The 18,090-nt window shown below is 36.6% G+C and overlaps 1 protein-coding gene and 1 pseudogene across 1 annotated transcript; both read left to right on the forward strand.

Annotated features, from left to right (window-relative positions):
* The first annotated feature begins 1,192 nt into the window (after nucleotides 1–1,192).
* LOC147544925 (isocitrate dehydrogenase [NAD] regulatory subunit 1, mitochondrial-like) lies at nucleotides 1,193–6,778 on the forward strand (annotated as a pseudogene).
* A 2,365-nt stretch (nucleotides 6,779–9,143) lies between these two features.
* Nucleotides 9,144–17,867, forward strand: LOC147544926 (pre-rRNA-processing TSR1-like protein). The gene is made up of 22 exons (XM_086637155.1): nucleotides 9,144–9,384; nucleotides 9,494–9,645; nucleotides 9,747–9,817; nucleotides 10,028–10,105; nucleotides 10,265–10,396; nucleotides 10,764–10,814; nucleotides 10,936–11,058; nucleotides 11,142–11,264; nucleotides 11,492–11,569; nucleotides 11,796–11,888; nucleotides 11,962–12,084; nucleotides 13,157–13,240; nucleotides 14,132–14,230; nucleotides 14,365–14,547; nucleotides 15,056–15,131; nucleotides 15,242–15,345; nucleotides 15,439–15,692; nucleotides 16,052–16,138; nucleotides 16,237–16,470; nucleotides 16,615–16,693; nucleotides 16,766–16,829; nucleotides 17,341–17,867. Exons 2-22 carry the CDS (start codon nucleotides 9,555–9,557, stop codon nucleotides 17,457–17,459), a joined length of 2,346 nt encoding a protein of 781 aa, XP_086493281.1. The 5' UTR covers nucleotides 9,144–9,384; nucleotides 9,494–9,554; the 3' UTR covers nucleotides 17,460–17,867.
* Nucleotides 17,868–18,090: the final 223 nt, after the last annotated feature.

An 18,090-nucleotide genomic window follows, 5' to 3' on the forward strand; every position in this document is an offset into this window, starting at 1 on the left:
TTGATTCAGAAGAGTATCTATCGAATTTTGATTTGGAAGATTGAATACTCTGATGCCTTGATGACGGAAGTTTCAACTTCTTTGATTTCTATTTGGTCTCGTCCCAAATTAGGTTTTCTAAATCGCTTTGATCTGAAACTCTTAGGCCTCTGGTACCATGAAAGAAAGTCTTACTTTATTAGTTTTCATTATTGAAAAACGATTACAAGTTATTCATTTATAGTACCTAGCTTTGAGCTAGAGAGAGAAAGTTCGATAAAGGGAAAAACAGTTAAACAGTTGGTTAGTTGTTAATCCTTGGCTTAACAACTAACTAACCTAATCTTGCACACGAGTAGTTGGCACATACGAATGCGGTGCCTTTAGATTTATCCTGAGTTAGGTATTTCAGTTAATCATTCTTCCTTAGCTTCATTTACACCTATTCCTTCTTCCTTCTTCTTACACTTGCAAAAGCCGTAACTGGATTTAAACTTCTAAGCAAAAAATGGCAATCCTTGATCTTTGAACCTTACTTCGTACACCAACATACTAGCCGTCAAACCAGTCGAGATGCTTGTAGCTTTTTTCTGGCTGTCCATCTAGTGGAATAATTCGTCTGCGAACTTTTGCTCCCCGCTCTTCACCCAATCTCCTTAATCAGTCCACCATTTCTGAACCCAATCTCCTTAGTCAAAACACCATTTCTCGACCCAATCTCCATAGCCAGACCACCATTTCTCTAGGCCACTCACGTCAAGTGCGTGGGTATTCAAAGACAGATATTTTAGCTAGTTGTCATGGCATTCTTTTGGTTCAGTTATCAAACAACAATTTCATTTGCATTTTTAACCCCTTAACCAGAAAAAAACAACTCATCGAATCTCCTCTCAAACGAATTACTAGTCATTTTGGATTAGTATTTGGGTCAACTTCCTCCTCTCAATATGACTATAACCACTACAGTGTAGTTTGCTTGGTCATAGCAGCAAAGGCGATTATTAAATTCAAGATTTTCAATCCGGAGAAAAGGCGTTGAGTAGACTGCAAGAAGAGTATGAGGATAAGCTTTAATGATGGGGTACTTATATGGCCATATTCTGTTTGTTTTCGAGGTGTTATACAATGGTTAACTGACAAAGGTTGTATTATTGCATTCGATGCGAATAAAAAAGAGTGCATGAGGATTGAAACACCAGACAGCGTAACAGAAATGGTGCAACTTAGAATGTCGTCCTTACCAATAGAGTCACGTACGTGGTTTGGAGTTGTAGAAGATAAACTAAACATCGTTGTGGTTACCCCAGCAGAACGTGAAATACTAATTTGGGTACTCCGTGATTATGAACAGAACGTGTGGATAATGAATAGAGAATATGTAATAAAAAAGGAGGTGTATGGTTCATTTTATATTCAGCCCATCTTCTTTGATGGTCGGAGATTGATTGTATACTCAATGGTTGGTCGAAGGAATTTTGATTGGGTAGAACACGATATCCAGACTGGTGTTGCTCGACTTTTATGTTCTACAAGTGATCGAAGTTGTTTTCCTGATATAAGCAAGGTAATTGAGGTTGTGCCGACACACGCAAAGTTTCGTGATTCAGAAATTTGGGGTCATTGGAATTTTGACCTTGAGTAACAACTTTTTGTTCTAAAATGATTCTAACTTTCTATTGTACTGAGATATTACATCATCTAGAGAATGACATTATTAAAAAGAAAATTACTCATCTAGAGAATGACATTCGATATGCCTTCTGAATTAGAGATCCTAATACTGTCATCTGGGAAAGAAAGTTTCAATTAAATTTGACTTTTAATGCAAAACTTAGTTTGGGTCTTAAGATGATGTAAGAACAGTTAGTACTAAGATTTCTCAAGAAGGAACTCAATATCTCAAAATTCTGAAGGATCTCAATTGTTTACTCAATATCAAGAAGAAAATTACTCATCGAGGAAATGACACTGTAATTTTAAGTTTTTAAAGTGTTACACTCCAGGTGTCTATTAGATTCAAGATCCCAATAGGATAACCTAAGAAGGAGAATTTCAATTAAATTTGACGCATAGGACAACTAGAGTTCTTTTTTTAGATCGATGTTTTGAGGAAATAAAAAAAATCATGAGAATAAAATATCAAAAGGTGAAAAACTAAAAAAAAATCTCCCAAACACACCCTCTATTTCCTGGGAATAAAATATCAAGAGGCGAAACTCGTTAGAATCTCATATTTTGTTTCTTCACTCTTTCCTCCCTCTCCTCTCCGTTTCCTCTTTCTCTCTCTACTCTAATTTCTATTTCCAACGAAGACGAGGTCTGGTTTCCAGACGAGGTACTAGAGCTCCGACGAAGGGGCTCATCCCCTTCGCCGGAGATAGAAGAGAGGGAGAGAGAGAAAAACAAAAGAAAAGAGAAAAAAAATGAAGAAATGTTGTCGGAAAAGTGGAGGTATCGCCGGAATTTGTGGTGGAGGTCGTTGGAGTTGATGGTGGTAGTGGGATAAGAAGAAGAGTGAAGAAGAAGCTGAAAAGTATAAGGGTTTGGGTGTTTGAGGGAAACAAAAAGTTCTAAATTTTTTTGTTTCCACCCAAAACTTTGCACCCCGGAAAATTCCTTTATTTCCCTGTGACCGACCTTTTTTTTGTTTTGTATTGGAGATGCGGTTGTCATTTGGATCCATTTATTTTTTGCTTGTAAGACGATCCAAAATTTTGGGCAGAATTAACGAATTTCCGAATGATTCATTTATGATTTATGGATATATAGTAGATCTTGGATCTTGTTCTTTCTTTCTTAAATGGAAAATCAGTATCGATATTGTTGTTCCTCTGGTTATGGTTTGAGTTCACTTTATGTCTGTTTTGTCTTGACTAAGACCGAGTCTGGGTTGAAGTAGGGAATTTCCTTTCTCTAAGTTAGAGAGATAGACGATAAGCGTGAAGTAGGGATATACAGTTAAAGTAGTTATTATTTCGTACCAATGCATAGTCCCGTAACTTTCTGAAATTATAGTGGCATGCACTCACTCATGCCCATCATTGTGCACAGTTACAAGGTGAAGTACTATATACAGTTAAAGTAGATATTATTTTGTGAGAATAAAAAGTACTTAAGAAACATAATTTTCATCATAAATACTGAAATAACAAAGTTGGCACTTCTAATAGTAATTGCAAAAGTGAGTAGTTGCATTTCTAACGATAGTTGCCAATTTGTTTCAACAAAACAAAAAAAAACGATAGTTGGCAGTTTTCATAAGAAGAATTACTGAAGATGTGAGAATGAATCTCGCTTCTAACTGCTAGAGGAATGAAAATTGCTTGTAATTGGAACATGGACTTTATTTTTATTGCTTCTAAGGTGATTCAATGTACATAGGAGAAACCTTCTCAAGGTTTTATCTCAATTAATGCTGATGGAGCTATGTCACAAGCTACTACTGATACAAATGGGAATCATACATATTTTAACAATTGGGTATTTTCTGAACGGAGCCTGGATACTTCATTTTATTGGTCCAACCAAGCCAAACAGCAGGTTATAGTATCATTCTTAGGGATCACGATGGATTGTTTATCTTTGCTGCTAAAGGAGCTTCAACTCCTATTTCAGTTTTGCATCATGAGCTACAAGACATTGAATGTGGGGTTAAACTTACTTTAAAGAATATATTTCACAAAGTTGTTATATTTAGAGACTCAAAATGCTTGTAGCTTGTTTACTTTGCCAGAAACTGATCCTCCTTGGCAATCTGTTTTCATTTGTATAACCGGATTAAAAGGCTATTAAATCAGTTTGCTGAATGCATTTGGAAACATGTCTATAGGGAATTCTGTGTTTGAATAGGAAGGCTTTAATGCCTTCGATATTCCTTGCGTTTTTTTGGTTTAGGTTTCCCTAAGTTTGTTGATATACAAAAAAAAAATCATAGACAATTTAATATTAAACACATGTATACCTGACTAAATAGTCTATATAGCTCCTCCTTCATCTGATCCATAGTAGTGAGTAACATTTCAACTTGTACTTGTGAAGTCTGCAACTATGATTTAGAGTTTTGTCTATCCAACGATCACGGTCCTCGGGAAAGTGAAAAATGTTCTTAAGAAAAACAAAAAACAAATGAATATAAATAACGCATCTAAAGAATTCATATATACAATTAGAGACCGAGAGACAAATAGAGGATATGGGGAGAGAGGGAGAAAGAAAATATAGAGAGGGAGAAAGAAAATATAGAGAGAGAACATCAAAATTACCTCCAAGTCATCTTTCACCCGCCTTATCATCTATTTTGCTCCATTCAGGCTCCATCATAAGCTTGAGAATTTTACCCTTTCCGCCTTAGCATTATCTAAAAATGTTGAAACTCCATCATCATAAGCTGGAGAATTTTTACGCATATGAATCCAACTTTTATCCATAGCAAATGGTGACTAGTAGCTACAATTCTGGTACTCCGTAACAAAAGGTGCGTAGCTAATGCCCGACTGTTTTGTAGTGTATAAAAGTGAAGTGTTTGTAGCAAACGTCTACTTGGTGTCGGTATTCTAATCCATTTGACTTAAATTTATGAAGTTCTGTGATAAGTAATATGACATGGGAATCCCTCGGCCAGTGGCGAGTCCAATCCCTGGGTCCTCGCTAAAGCGCCTGAAACTTAGCTCATGTATTAACTTACTGTTCTTTTACTACCAAATCAAAGTTTCTTTGCAAAATATCTTAGAAAGATAAAGAAGCAACGAAAAAATGATAATTGATTCAAAAGTGGACGAGTCACATCCCTCCATACATGCCTATCACTGTCTTCCAATTTTGTCATTTTATAGTCCATATGTTCCAATTTATGTCTATTTGCGAAGTCGTCTAATCAAGTAATTAGCTAATACGTTGTATCTGTTGCATGCTAATGTAAAAATGTGTATTTTTTTGAATTCTTAATACTTGCTCGTGTTGGTATTTCTTTGGATTCTTAGAATTAGTAGTCTGGACGTAAACTAGCTTCTAATCAGCTGTTTTGTTAGGTCATCACAAAGTTCTGTTCAGAACGTATTGCCAAGTATGCTTTCGAATATGCTTATCTTAACAACAGAAAGAAAGTGGCAGCCGTACACAAGGCAAATATTATAAAGCTTGCAGATGGGTTGTTCTTAGAATCCTGTCGTGAAGTTGCCACAAAATATCCAGGAATAACATATAACGAGATTACGTGGACAACTGCTGCATGCAACTTGTATCAAAGCCTGAACAGTTTGATGTCATGGTATTTAATGTTTTCCCGTCAAGTTAATATCATTAACGCTTCAGTAGCTTCAAACACTACCCATATCTTGGATCCCGGTAACGACCACGACCCACTTTAATGATGGTTCATGGTTCCTTAACCAAGTGTGTGTCTATGTTCTGTGTGATTAGATGTTTTGATTACTCAATTGACACCACGTAGTTTCAAGAAATTATCTAATAATTTGACTTTAACATGAGACTATGTTGAAGGTAATGAGTAATGAACTTTCGATTACATTGCCAAAAAAAGAAAAAGAATAAAAAGTTAAGAAATTTGTCTTGAATGTTATTTTATAAGCAAAAAGAAAAGATAATGTTTGAGATTGTTTTTAATAGGGTACTTAGGTAGTAGGTGCTTGTTGCATTTGTACACCTAGACATTTATAATTTTACCCAAAATGGTGTTCTATGCTCCTAACATGATTTTATGCAAATTCATACAATATGTAAGCACAAAGTTTCACATTATACCTACTGAAATTGCTGAACGACAAGAGTACCCGAGGTCTAAATATTTTTTTTCCATGCTACGTAGTTTCTATGTACTCTATTCTTTTTCTTGAACCAAAACAAAAGTTCACTTATTTTATAGAAGAGTCACTCCAACTTGTACAACTCGATTTCTACCAAAATTGGTCAGTTAATTTCAGCTCTAGCTTTTGCTTATGCGGCCTTGTGTGTGTTTGCATGTGACACCAAATTTATATGGAAATCTCGTGGCAAACACAACTGCAGGAATTGTTGGAGGCACCGGTGTCATGCCAGGAGGTAATTCACACTAAAATCTACAGATTCTTATATGAATTCATCTTTGTCTTGCTGACAAACACAAGATGACACAATTGCATAGCAAGTGGCAACCATCATACGCTCTTACATGTCTTTTCAACTCATGAATTAATTACTCTTTCAACGGAAAACATTTAACCAAGTATTGGTTCTTTTAGTGGTTTATCAATGTTTTTGCATTCAGTTGTATTTCATCTTTACACAAAAAAGTAGGTGACTTGATGCAGTATTTAACTTCACATGTTATGGGTAAATATTGCAATATTACAGTGGAACTGTAAATTTTATTTACTTTTCGGCACTATATATATATATATATGTAAATATATATAACATATATGTACGCTCGTGTGTTTGAGTTTATATATGTATTACTTTGAAAGTGTATTGTTTTCTCTTCTTTACTATACTAAACTTTGTAAATGACTGGCCCATTGTTTTCTTAGAAAACGTCGGAGCCGAACATGCTATTTTTGAGCAAGGAGCTTCGACAGGTAACGTGGGAAACGATAAGTTGGTAGAGCAGAAGAAAGCAAACCCAGTGGCCTTGCTACTATTATCAGCAATGATGCTAAGGCATCTGCAGTTCCCCTCGTTTGCTGATCGGTTGGGAACTGCAGTTATGCGCGTAATTTCAGAGGGCAAGTACCGGACCAAAGATCTTGGAGGAACCAGTACCACCCAAGAGGTAGTCGATGCTGTTATAGCTTCTCTTGACTAACTTATCATCCTATTAAGTCTCTGGTGGACAAGAGAGACTTTCGAGTTCAGAACTGCATGGTCCTTCCATTTTCTCTTTAAGATTTTCCTGTTTCGCTTCAAACTCAGGGTTGAAGTAGTCTTTTTAGTTCTTTTTCGCATAATTCAATCTTGTTTCTTATTCAATTACGAGTCATCATTCTGAGTACAGAAATAAGCCTCTACAAGAAGTAATTGTATGAAATTTTATATTATTCTTGATTTTTTCAATATTCTAACATTGATATGAAGTTGATTATTTTCATTTTTGGAATCAAATTGAACATCTCTCAACAACAAAAAAAAAAAAAAATTGAACATTTATATTCATGTTAATTTGCCATCGGTTAGGATGTTGCTTTGTAGATGGGGGCTGAGAATTGCAACACTTTATTTGGAAAACGGAAGATCTTAGAAACTTAATCAAATTAGGTCAAGTTTCCAATATTTTGTTCTTTTTTTTTTCTTTTGTTGCAAGAATTTCCAATATATATTCTTCTTGCACTACTTAAACAACTTGTACTACAATGGTGGGGAGGTCTTGGGATTCTTTCAGTAGAAGTCTCCCTTTTTTTTTTTCTCCAAGTCAGGTTCAAAAACAATTCAACCTTTGAATTTCCTAAGTCAGATTTGAGACTCTTCGGTTTTGTTTAATTCGGGATGTTTGAATGACTATTTTAGGTTCTAATTGGGCATATTTGGGTGTATACTGATGATGTGAATTGAATGCCTAAAGGCGTCCACTGTCTGCTTCACTAGGGAAGGGTGCTTAACCTGTTAAGAGGAACACCACACTCCGTCTCACAACCGATGAGAGATTGTTGCCACAACACTCCCTCCCAAAATCACATCACAGTAGAGCGAATTGTGTTGATAACGTGTTATAGGATGGTGTGGACCAGCTTCTGGGCTGCTAGTGATACTGTACGCATTGGCACACCTGAACCTCACAGCTTCAAAAAGCCTTAATAGGGAAGGGTGTTTAACCTCTTAAAAAGAACATCACACTCCGTCTTACCACCCATGTGGGATTGTTGCAACAACATTCAGATTTTTGAGTTTCCTCTAGTTCATGATGTCCTAATGAGTATTTTAGGTTCCAATTGGGCCTACTTGAGTAGGGAAGTTTTATAAGGCCTCCCCAATTTTGTTAAAAGGCCTCCCCATGAATCATTTTACTTGCTAAATTATCACTGAGGGGAGGCCTTTTAACAAAAATGAGGGGGCCCTATAAAATCTCCCACTTGAGTATACGGTGATGATGTGCATTGAACAAGGCACCCCCCGGAAGTCCAGTAATCAGTAGGGTTATTTCCCAAATGGCCCCCAACTTTGTGACCAGCTTCCTGCCTGGCCCCCTAGATTAGCAAAAATACCCATATGGCCCCCTTTTTCCGTTATCTTTAACTTTCCGTTACTCTCTCTCCTCCATCTCATTTTCTCTCTCTGCCACATCATTTGACCACGCCACATCATCATCTTCTCCGGCAGGGGTCGCCGACCGACCAAATTTCCGACCGGCGACCTTTAATTTTTTTTATTCTCTTTCTTCTCTCTCTCTCTCAAAATTATTTTTTTTTACTCTCTCTCTCTAGAGAGAGTTAAAAAAAAAAAAATTAGTTTTTAGAGAGAGAATAAAAAAAAAGGGTTATTTCCCAAATGACCCCAACTTTGTGACCAGCTTCCTGCCTGGCGCCTAGATTAGCAAAAATACCCTTATGCCCCATTTTTCCGTTATCTTTAAGTTTCCGTTACTCTCTCTCCTCCATCTCACTTTCTCTTTCTGGCACATCATTTGACCACGCCACATCATCATCTTCTCCGGCAGGGGTCGCCGACCGGCCAAATTTCCGGCCGGCGACCTTCAATTTTTTTTTTCTTCTCTCTCTCTAAAAACTAATATTTTTTTTAACTCTCTCTCTCTCTACAGATCTAGAGATAGCAGATCCATTGAAGGTCTGTTCACAAACCTCCAATGGATCTGTTCGCAGACCTTCAATGGATCTGCTCTCTCTAGATCTGTAGAGAGAGAGAGAGTTAAAAAAAAAATTAGTTTTTAGAGAGAGAGAATAAAAAAAAAAAAATTTGAAGGTCGCCGACCGGCGACCCCTGCCGGAGAAGATGATGATGTGGCGTGGTCAAATGATGTGGCAGAGAGAGAAAATGAGATGGAGGAGAGAGAGTAACGGAAAGTTAAAGATAACGGAAAAAGGGGGCCATATGATTATTTTTGCTAATCTAGGGGGCCAAGCAGGAAGCTGGTCACAAAGTTGGGAGCCATTTGAGAAATAACCCTTATCATTATGGCTGATCTTTGGACTTCAACATAAAAAAAGGTGATAGTTTATGGACTTACATGTAAATCAAAATATTTTTCCATTAAATCGACTCTCGAGGATACATGATTTTTCGAATCAAGCGGCTTAGAGTGTGACTAAAAGGTTTGTCCCGCGAAAGCTTTTTAGGGTTTTGTGAGAAACCTCAGTACCTCCTTCTACTTCCCGCTCCTTCTTCTTCCTCCCATAGCAGAAGTGAAACTACATCGATTAGTCGCTCTATCTTTCTCTATCTATCAGTCAACGAGATAAGGTATCTGAGTAAATCTGGTGTTCAATTTACTTAGGGTTTAGTAGTCAGTAGCTGCTTTCTTAGTGGAGATTGTAATCATGGACTGATAAATTTATGTTTTTTTCTTTAGCATTTGCAGGAGAAACTAGGGTTTAGTTGAAACTCGCCGAATTTTAGTCCAGTAGTCCCCCATGGCGGGGTCTAAAGCTCAAGTTAACAAGGCTCACAAGACTCGCTTCTCTTCCAAAGCCACTCGTCAAGTTCACAAAACTTCTAATACTGGTATTCACATTAAATTTATTTGGTTTGATCATCATATTCATATAATCTTCGTTAATTAAGTGTGGATTGCTGAAATTTCCTTCCTTTTTTATTTAATATAGGTAAAGGCAGGATATCAAAACCTAATGTTGCGAAGGGAGCCCGAGCTGCTCGAATTCAGCGTAACAAGATGGTAAAGATTTGATTTTTGATAGTTTATCCTCATTGAAATGTTCTTATTTGTTCAGTTTATTTCATAAGGATACAGTAAGAAGTATGAGAAGCAAGATTATTGTCTTGTAAATTACTTGTTCCGGTTAGAGCTTGATTTGATGTTATAGACCCAATCGTAGAATTATCTTATTATTACGGTGTTACATATTATTCTGAACTACTTATACAGGTTCGTGATGAAAAACGAGCTGCAGTTATGAAAGAGAAAAGAGCTTCTGGCGGAGCGTCAAGTCCACCTCGTGTTATAGTAAGTTAAAATTGAGAACTTCTTTTGAAACTTTATTTTGCGGTCTTATTTGCACACATTGTTCGGTTATGTTTTCCGATTGAGAGGCTCGGGGTTACTCTGCAGTTTAAAATAAGTTATTTAGGGTTATGGGCTTATTCAAGTTTTTGTTTTCAATAGGTTCTCTTTGGTCTTTCTTCATCTGTAAACACAAAAGGTCTTGCTAAGGAGCTATTGGAGTTATTATCTCCGGAGTACACAAGAACAACTTATCCAACCGTTGCTTCTCCTAATTATAGGCTGAGGACAACAGTAAGATACATACTTTTACATTTTATTCTCTGCATCTTAGAAAATTACTAATAAATACTGACAGACAAAGTGAACATTGGGATCTAGGCGTTCTGCCTCTAGCTCATCGATCTGGAACCCCTAATTTCTAGATGACTAAGATCAATATTCTGGTCTTTACATGAAGTATGAAATGCGTGAATGTATTTATGGACAAATATTTTATGTATGATTTTCCTTGTGAAACCTCACGGATATGTGAGGAACTAAACATAGAAGTTTGACTTGCTCATTTTTGAAGCAACAATTTCATTGCTAGATGCAACTTAATATTTGAATTGAAGATTATTCATTATTGTAGTCTAAGAACTGGTAATGCATTTTCTAGGTTTTGGAAGCGCCCCATGGTGATCTCTTGGCATGTATGGAATTGGCGAAGGTACTTATTTTCTTATTCTTTTTTTATCTCAGGGTTGTATTTTCTAGTTGAAAGAATTTGTTTCCCCGATTATGCTGTTATATGGATAAATATAATAACCTCATGATTATTTCTACTTTAGGCTGCCGATCTTATTGCTTTTGTAGCATCTGCCACTTCCAGCAGTAGCATTGATTCATTTGGAGCTCAATGTCTTTCTGTATTTAAATCTATTGGCTTACCAAGCTCAGTTGTCTTGATCCGGGTGAGTACTTAAACATTGCTACCATTCTCTGGAAGATTTTGAATTAATCAGTGTGATGAGATTATGTTTTTGTATGCTTGCAGGACCTTCCTGTGGACCTTAAAAAGAGAAACGAAATGAAGAGTCTGTGCATATCTACCCTTGCATCAGAGTTTCCCGAGGATTCAAAAATTTATGCGGCAGATACAAAGGATGAGCTGCATAAGGTTATATCATGCTTACCTCTTATGCTAAGGATATTAGGTTCCCTCGGTGTTAGATAGACGTTAGGTCCCCTTGTTGCTAGGTTCTAGTGGTGGTAAAATATCTAAATTAGTTCTTGCATGTAGTTGATGAGTGACAAGTTTTTATAGAATCAGTCTTGTTTCAATTGCCAAACAGCAATGGATACATGTGGTTCTTATTTCTATTGCTTATCTTCTCTTTCTTGCAGTTCATGTGGGTTTTCAAAGAGCAGCGCCTCAGTCTACCTCACTGGCGAACTCAGCGACCTTACCTAATGGCTCAGGAGGTAGATATTGCACATTTTTTGTGGTTTCATTTGTTCAGGGATTAGTTTGATTAATAAATTTAATTTTTGCAATTTCTTTTATCTTGGTTTTCAATTTATTTTAATTTGGAATGTCACTCTAGATTAGGAAGTTGGTTTGTTTAGTGAAAAAAGTTGTCCACGATTATAGTTCCTTTTGTACCTCTGCTTCTCTCTGTTCTATGTGGTTTGAATGATCATATTGCAGGTTGATGTGACAGCTGATAATAGCAATCCAGGAAAATGTACCCTCTGCTTATCTGGTTATCTGCGAGCTTGCAGTCTGTCAGTGAATCAGCTGGTAATTATTCATCCATGGGCTAAACATTCATTACTTTATAGTGGCTCTGTAATTTAAGCTCTCTCCGAATTAGGTTCATGTGTCAGGAGTTGGAGACTTTCAGTTGTGCAAAATAGAAGAACTCAAGGATCCATGTCCTCTAAACGTGAAGAAAGACCAGGACTTGATGGACTCTGATGAAGTGCATAAAGTGCAGGTATTAAGTTTTTTCTCGCTTAAGTGTGCAGGAAACGTAAAATATCAGTACTTTAAAGAGGTTGATGTCGTCATTCGATGATTTATTTCTTGCTTTGGTAAAAATGATTTCTTATTTTTATCAATATTTTTGAGACGGACACTTCTAACTATCTTTTGAAAACCATTTTCTTATGAACTTTATGTATAATAATTGCGTATTGCATGCTTATTCTATTTTATTTTTGAAACTTTGGGGAATATTTAACAAACATGATTGCCAGAAACTCTAGTGGAATTTATTAAGCGAGGAAGGGATATAATGAAAAGTCCAATGTTTAGAACTTTAGATCATTTTTACACACGTGCCAACATATACCGAACCAACAACAACACTACCAGATACTCTTATCCCCCTTGCGTACCACGTACTGGATTCTCTGTGCTCTTTTTCGGTGGATTCGCAATCCAGTACCCTAAAATCATTATACCAGAATTTTTGGTCTTAATTAACACAAAGTCTCTGTAAAAATATACAAACTCGACCTAGTCGGGTAGCTAACTACAATAATTTTCTGACTAACTTGTTAGATTTTAAGGTTTATGGAGGTAGGATGTCTGATAATAGGTGTTGCATCAAGAGTATATATTGTCTAGGAAAATAGTCCAAATGTATCGCAACCAAAAATAGCATATGGAAGAAGTATACCCCTAGCGTACCCGATACTCACATCGTAGCACTGCGCACTGGTAGCTGTACCAAATACTGGAGCGATCCACTTACACGGTAACATTGTACCGAACTTGAAGTAGGGAAAAGAAATGCAAAATATGCAAGTTTCCTTGTAAAATATCACTTTTCCTGCTGATAGAAGAGAGGATTTCATGGTGTTAAATATTGCAAAATGTATAGTAAGATGTAAATGAAGTGTTGGATGAAATGTACATGATATCTTGGTATTTAGTGCCTTGCTTTTTAAGTACCATTGAACTTGTTATGAATTTGTGCTACTAATTTTGTTGGAGAATGTCACATAACTCCTCACTTCAAGTGACAGCTTGTTGTTCTAAACCCTGATTTTCCTTCAATGCAGGTTGTTCGCTCATTAGTTCCTGATGCTTCAAAGCAAGAACCTTTACTCATTGAAAACATCCCAGATCCTCTTGCAGGAGAACAAGTAAGCTTCCATAGTCAATTTTGTTAACGTATGTCATTCATCATAATAGAACGTGGCTGGTGACTTGTTGCTGTCAAGTGTACGGAGGCAGTTTTATCTATCTTAATACCATGTAGACAATTGAGTCACACAAGTGGAACCACTGGATTCCCACTTCTTGTAGAACTCATTTGATTCATATAACTAGTTTCTTACATACGATGTCTAGGGTCATCGGATAATGTTTAAGTTGGTAACAACTAACAATTTGTCGAACTACCATCTCAGAGGCTTCGGCATGATAGAATCATTACTAGAGACTTCAGTAGATAGGTATTTCGAACTCCCTTTAAAAAGTAGGTTCTTGTTTCTTTCATGATCTAAGTAATCCGTAATCTGAACTATTTGTAAGCCTTATTGCAAGGCCCTTGTGGCAGATTTTTTCGACTTGATATCATGAATGGTACGGTAATATGGCTGCATGAAATACAATGATTGGTATTCAATTTTGTTTATGGTTCATAACATTTTCGAGTCATTCTCTTGCGGTGCGCTTGGTAGTTGGAACGTGTATATGACTGCATAATTTTTTTAGATAATTTATGTAGTCCTTTTACTTGTTTTGAGTAAGTATCCTATAGAGATAGGGGTTGAACTCTCCACCTCCCAGTACCAAGGTGTTTACCAAGTTGTGACCAACTCAACTTTCTCTTTGTAAATTTTGTGTTGAAGTCTGAGAAAGGTCAACTCTGTACTGAAATTGCATGACCATTGCCACTGTCAGATGCTTAAACCTGCAGAAACCTAATGCTGTTGGTTGTAAGAGCTCATAATTATTTGGGCTTCTATTACTCTCCTTATCTGCCTCTATGTTGTGGTGCTACTAACATATACATCTTCGTTTCTTTGCAGACATTTCCTACAGATGCAGAATTGGCCGAGGCTAAAGAGTTTAACAAACAAAAAAAGCAAAAAAAGAGGGCTCTTCCCCGAGGCACATCCGCGTACCAGGTTTCTGTTATTCATCTTGGGTCATCATATTCTACTTCTGTCTCTTTGTGCCTGTTACATGTAGCATCAAATGATGGTTGTTGATAGAAAGTGGCTGGCGAAGTTAACTTTTTTTTTTTTTAAATTTGTCATAGGCTGCTTGGTTTGTGGATGACGACGAGGATGAAGATTCCAGAAATGGTGATGAAGATTCTGAAAATGCCGATGAAGATGGTATGGCATTAGATGGAGATAACCATTTGGATTTGGATGAAGATGGAAGTTCTATAAATTCAGAAGATTCGGATGGAGAAACAGAAGATGATCCAATGATGACAGTGAGTTTATTCCATGATAATTATATTTTGAATATGGTATTTTCTTCGAAGGAATGGAAAATGGACTATTAACTATAATGGGTGGATGCTGATTTCTTATAGTCTCCTGAGTTATTATTACTAGTTTACTACTAAGCATTTAATAAGGTGCACGATTGCAAGTTGGAAGTTTTGTCCATGGTGATTATGATTTGAGGTCGAATCTGATGTAATCTGGTGATCCCAATTCACACACTTTTTCCTTCAATGACATAAGTAGGGGATTTGTACTGCAGCACGGAAGTAGTTAGAACTTTCAAAATAAGCCACCAAGTACTTCAGTCTTAGTGTTTCTTACTGATTTGTTGTAAATGTTACCATGTATAAGATTGTAGGTTATATGAGCATGACTTGAATTCTCTTCTGGACTTCGCTTCTGTGTTTTAATTCTTTTGATGGTTTAATTGCTTTGCTTCAGTATCATCCGTGAAGGTATCCAAGTTAATCCTTAGTTCTTTTCTACTTTCAGGAAGAAAAGCACTTAACTAACGAGCAGATAGAAGAGGAAATTCGAAAGATAAAAGAAGCACATGCTGAAGATGAGGGTACTCCTTTTGCAGTCTATGCACATAAACGATTTTTTTTCAAGTTTTTGAGAGGCAAAGTAACTTCACCTATCCACTGAACTCCGTGAATGTTGTTTTTTATATTTCAGAATTTCCAGATGAAGTGGATGTTCCAGCGGGAGTTCATGCTCGGCAACGTTTTGCGAAGTACCGAGGTGTCAAGTCTTTTAGGAACTCCTCATGGGACCCTAAAGTCAGTAATCTTATATATTTACAGTTCTCTGCTTGATGGCATCTTTTCGTCTCGGAAATCATTTGCCTTACAAGAGTTGTTTACTAATGGCAGGAATCTCTACCTTCCGAGTACGCTAAAATATTTCAGTTCGCGAATTTTACAAGCACGCAGAAGCATGTCCTTGCAAATTTAGAGAAACAGGGAAACTCCGATGAATATATACAAGCTGGTTCTTATGTGAGGCTTCATATCAAGGAAGTGCCAATGGATGCCGCTTTGAAATTACACGCTTTGCCAAAGACATTTCCTGTCCTTGCATCTGGGCTCTTGCAGCATGAATCAAAGATGTCTGTCCTTCATTTTAGGTAATTCTTTTAATATCTAGCCGGTATTTGAATTACCGTATATCAGAATTTATTAAAAGCTTGTATCTATTTGAGCGAAGAGTCATTTGTTGATTTGGACTGTATTATTTTGGAATGGTTACTTGTTAAAGTTTGTCTTTTGAGTGTTGAGGTAAGTTAGTTGATGATGGCCCGAAGGCTTCATAAAAAGAAAGTGTGGTGAGAAATTCAGAATACTGAGTAAGAAAACCAGATATGTAGATTTGTTTATCTGTAGATACTCGTGAAGTGGGCATTGTGATTTATATTTTATTTCTTTCTCTGCTGCTACAAAGTTAATCTGGAATGAATGAATTTAATTTAAATTTCATTATGAACAGCATCAAGAAGCATGACTCGTATGAAGCACCAATAAAGGCGAAGGAGCCTCTGATATTTCATGTGGGGTTCCGCCAATTTGTAGTTAGGTAATCCATTGACTTGGTATTCTTTGTGGAAAAATAATATGTTAATAATGTTATTATTTCTCGAATGTAATCATAATTCTGGAGTCATTGTTATGCAGGCCTATATTTTCTTCAGATGCTATGAACTCTGACAAGCATAAGATGGAGAGATTTCTTCACGCAGGGCGTTTTTCCATTGCTTCCGTATACGCACCGGTTTCATTTCCCCCGTTGCCTTTGATTGTCTTGAAGAGTGGACAGGGAGAGGGTACTGCTCCTGCTGTTGCAGCTATGGGTTCACTAAAGAGTGTTGACCCAGACAGAATAATCTTGAAGAGAATTATTTTAACTGGGTACGTATTATTGTTCTCGTGAACAAAAATAGTTCACCTAGCTGTGTGTTACCAAGGAGTCACTTGGAAAAAAAATCAACCCACTAGGCCACTATATGATGTTTGTAGAAAAATTTACTAGTAATTAGTTGATTTTTGTTGCAGTTACCCTCACCGAGTATCCAAGCTGAAAGCCACAGTGCGGTTTATGTTTCATCATCCAGAAGATGTGAAATGGTTTAAAGTAAGTCAACATCAATTACTAGTTATTAGCTGAACATTATAGTTCGTTAGTCTGATGATAATATTTTTGCAGCCTGTGGAAGTTTGGTCCAAACGTGGGCGTCGTGGGCGTATAATGGAGCCCGTGGGTACACATGGTATGATTCTTCAATATTTATATGCACCACCCTAAACCCTAATTCATCACCTGTTTCAGCTGTTCTGGAATGGGGTCTCAACCGAAGTTGCATAAGACAAACAAATTTTATATTCGTTTTAATTACCAGGGGAATGCAAAAGAACTGCAAATTTGACAGGAAAACAAAAGAGAGATTCTGAGATTAATTGGGTAAAGGGTGACCCTGCAAGTTTTGTAGTAAGAGAGTTTCTAGTAGAACAAAAACACGGTTGCAGTTTTAGTTTTGTGACCTAATTTTCAATCGGAATTCAAATATCTTACTAGAAAACATAGAGATTATGACAAGCCATTAACACCAGTATTAAATGTTCAATATTTGATTTGCTCGTGTGGTTTCTTTGTTAGGATTTTTAGGGCTAGAGTTCATTTTGGTTCTGCATCATTATGGCTTGCCTCTGAGTGATGAAGAAGCTAAATTCATATTTGTAGATGGAATATTTATCTTATAGTGTACTTCAAATATTTTGCAGGTATCATGAAGTGTATCTTTAATGGTGTGGTTCTGCAGCATGACACCGTCTGCATGACCTTATACAAGCGAGTTTATCCAAAGTGGCCAGAACATCAGTACCCAATTCTTGAATATTGATCATGAATTAGGGTTTCGTTCGTAGCCGCGGCGTGTGTGCCAATGGAGGGCAGCTGACGGGTGGGATGTGTTGTTGATGGGGATGAAGCTATGGTTCAGATTTGATACAATTGAAGATCGCACCTGCTTTTTTAAGCAATGTGTTTGAATCTCAATTGTATCCTAAAACTTCTCAATTTCTTTGAGAAGCCTAAAAATTTTGCCCGGATACCAATGTTACCAAAGAAAAACATGAATAGTCAATATGCGTATTTGTTTTGTTTGGTTTCGTTTAATTTTGTTTGTCTATTTTTTGTTCTTGATTATTTGCTTTGTTATATAATTTTATCTTTCTAATAGTGATGTTACTGCTATGAATTTGATTGAGGAAATGATTCTCTTATTAATTAAAATTATGAAATTCTCTTATTTGTGTTTACAAGTACAACTTGAGTATAAATTTGACTTGTTATTCCAGTTGAAAAGGTAGGATTTGAACTCTTTTCATAAACTAATTCTTGTTTCTCCTGTGCAGAGACATTCATTACCCAATCTAAGTGAGCTCCCTGAACAAGTCCTTTCCACTTGAATTGCAGGTTGTTAGTGTATTTGTCATCTATTATTAACTAGTGTTGCTTATCGGGCCAGCATG

Source organism: Eschscholzia californica, unplaced genomic scaffold, assembly GCF_041429995.1.
Source record: "Eschscholzia californica isolate CP2 unplaced genomic scaffold, dmEscCali1.0.p SCAF_4, whole genome shotgun sequence".
NCBI classification, from domain to species: domain Eukaryota; kingdom Viridiplantae; phylum Streptophyta; class Magnoliopsida; order Ranunculales; family Papaveraceae; genus Eschscholzia; species Eschscholzia californica.

Excerpts from the sequence above, each read along its gene's own strand:
- LOC147544926 (XM_086637155.1), top strand. The coding sequence starts at position 9,555 with ATGGCGGGGTCTAAAGCTCAAGTTAACAAGGCTCACAAGACTCGCTTC. Across the intron at positions 12,085-13,156 it reads ATGAAGTGCATAAAGTGCAG|GTTGTTCGCTCATTAGTTCC; the intron begins GTATTAAGTTTT and ends CCTTCAATGCAG. Across the intron at positions 13,241-14,131 it reads ATCCTCTTGCAGGAGAACAA|ACATTTCCTACAGATGCAGA; the intron begins GTAAGCTTCCAT and ends GTTTCTTTGCAG.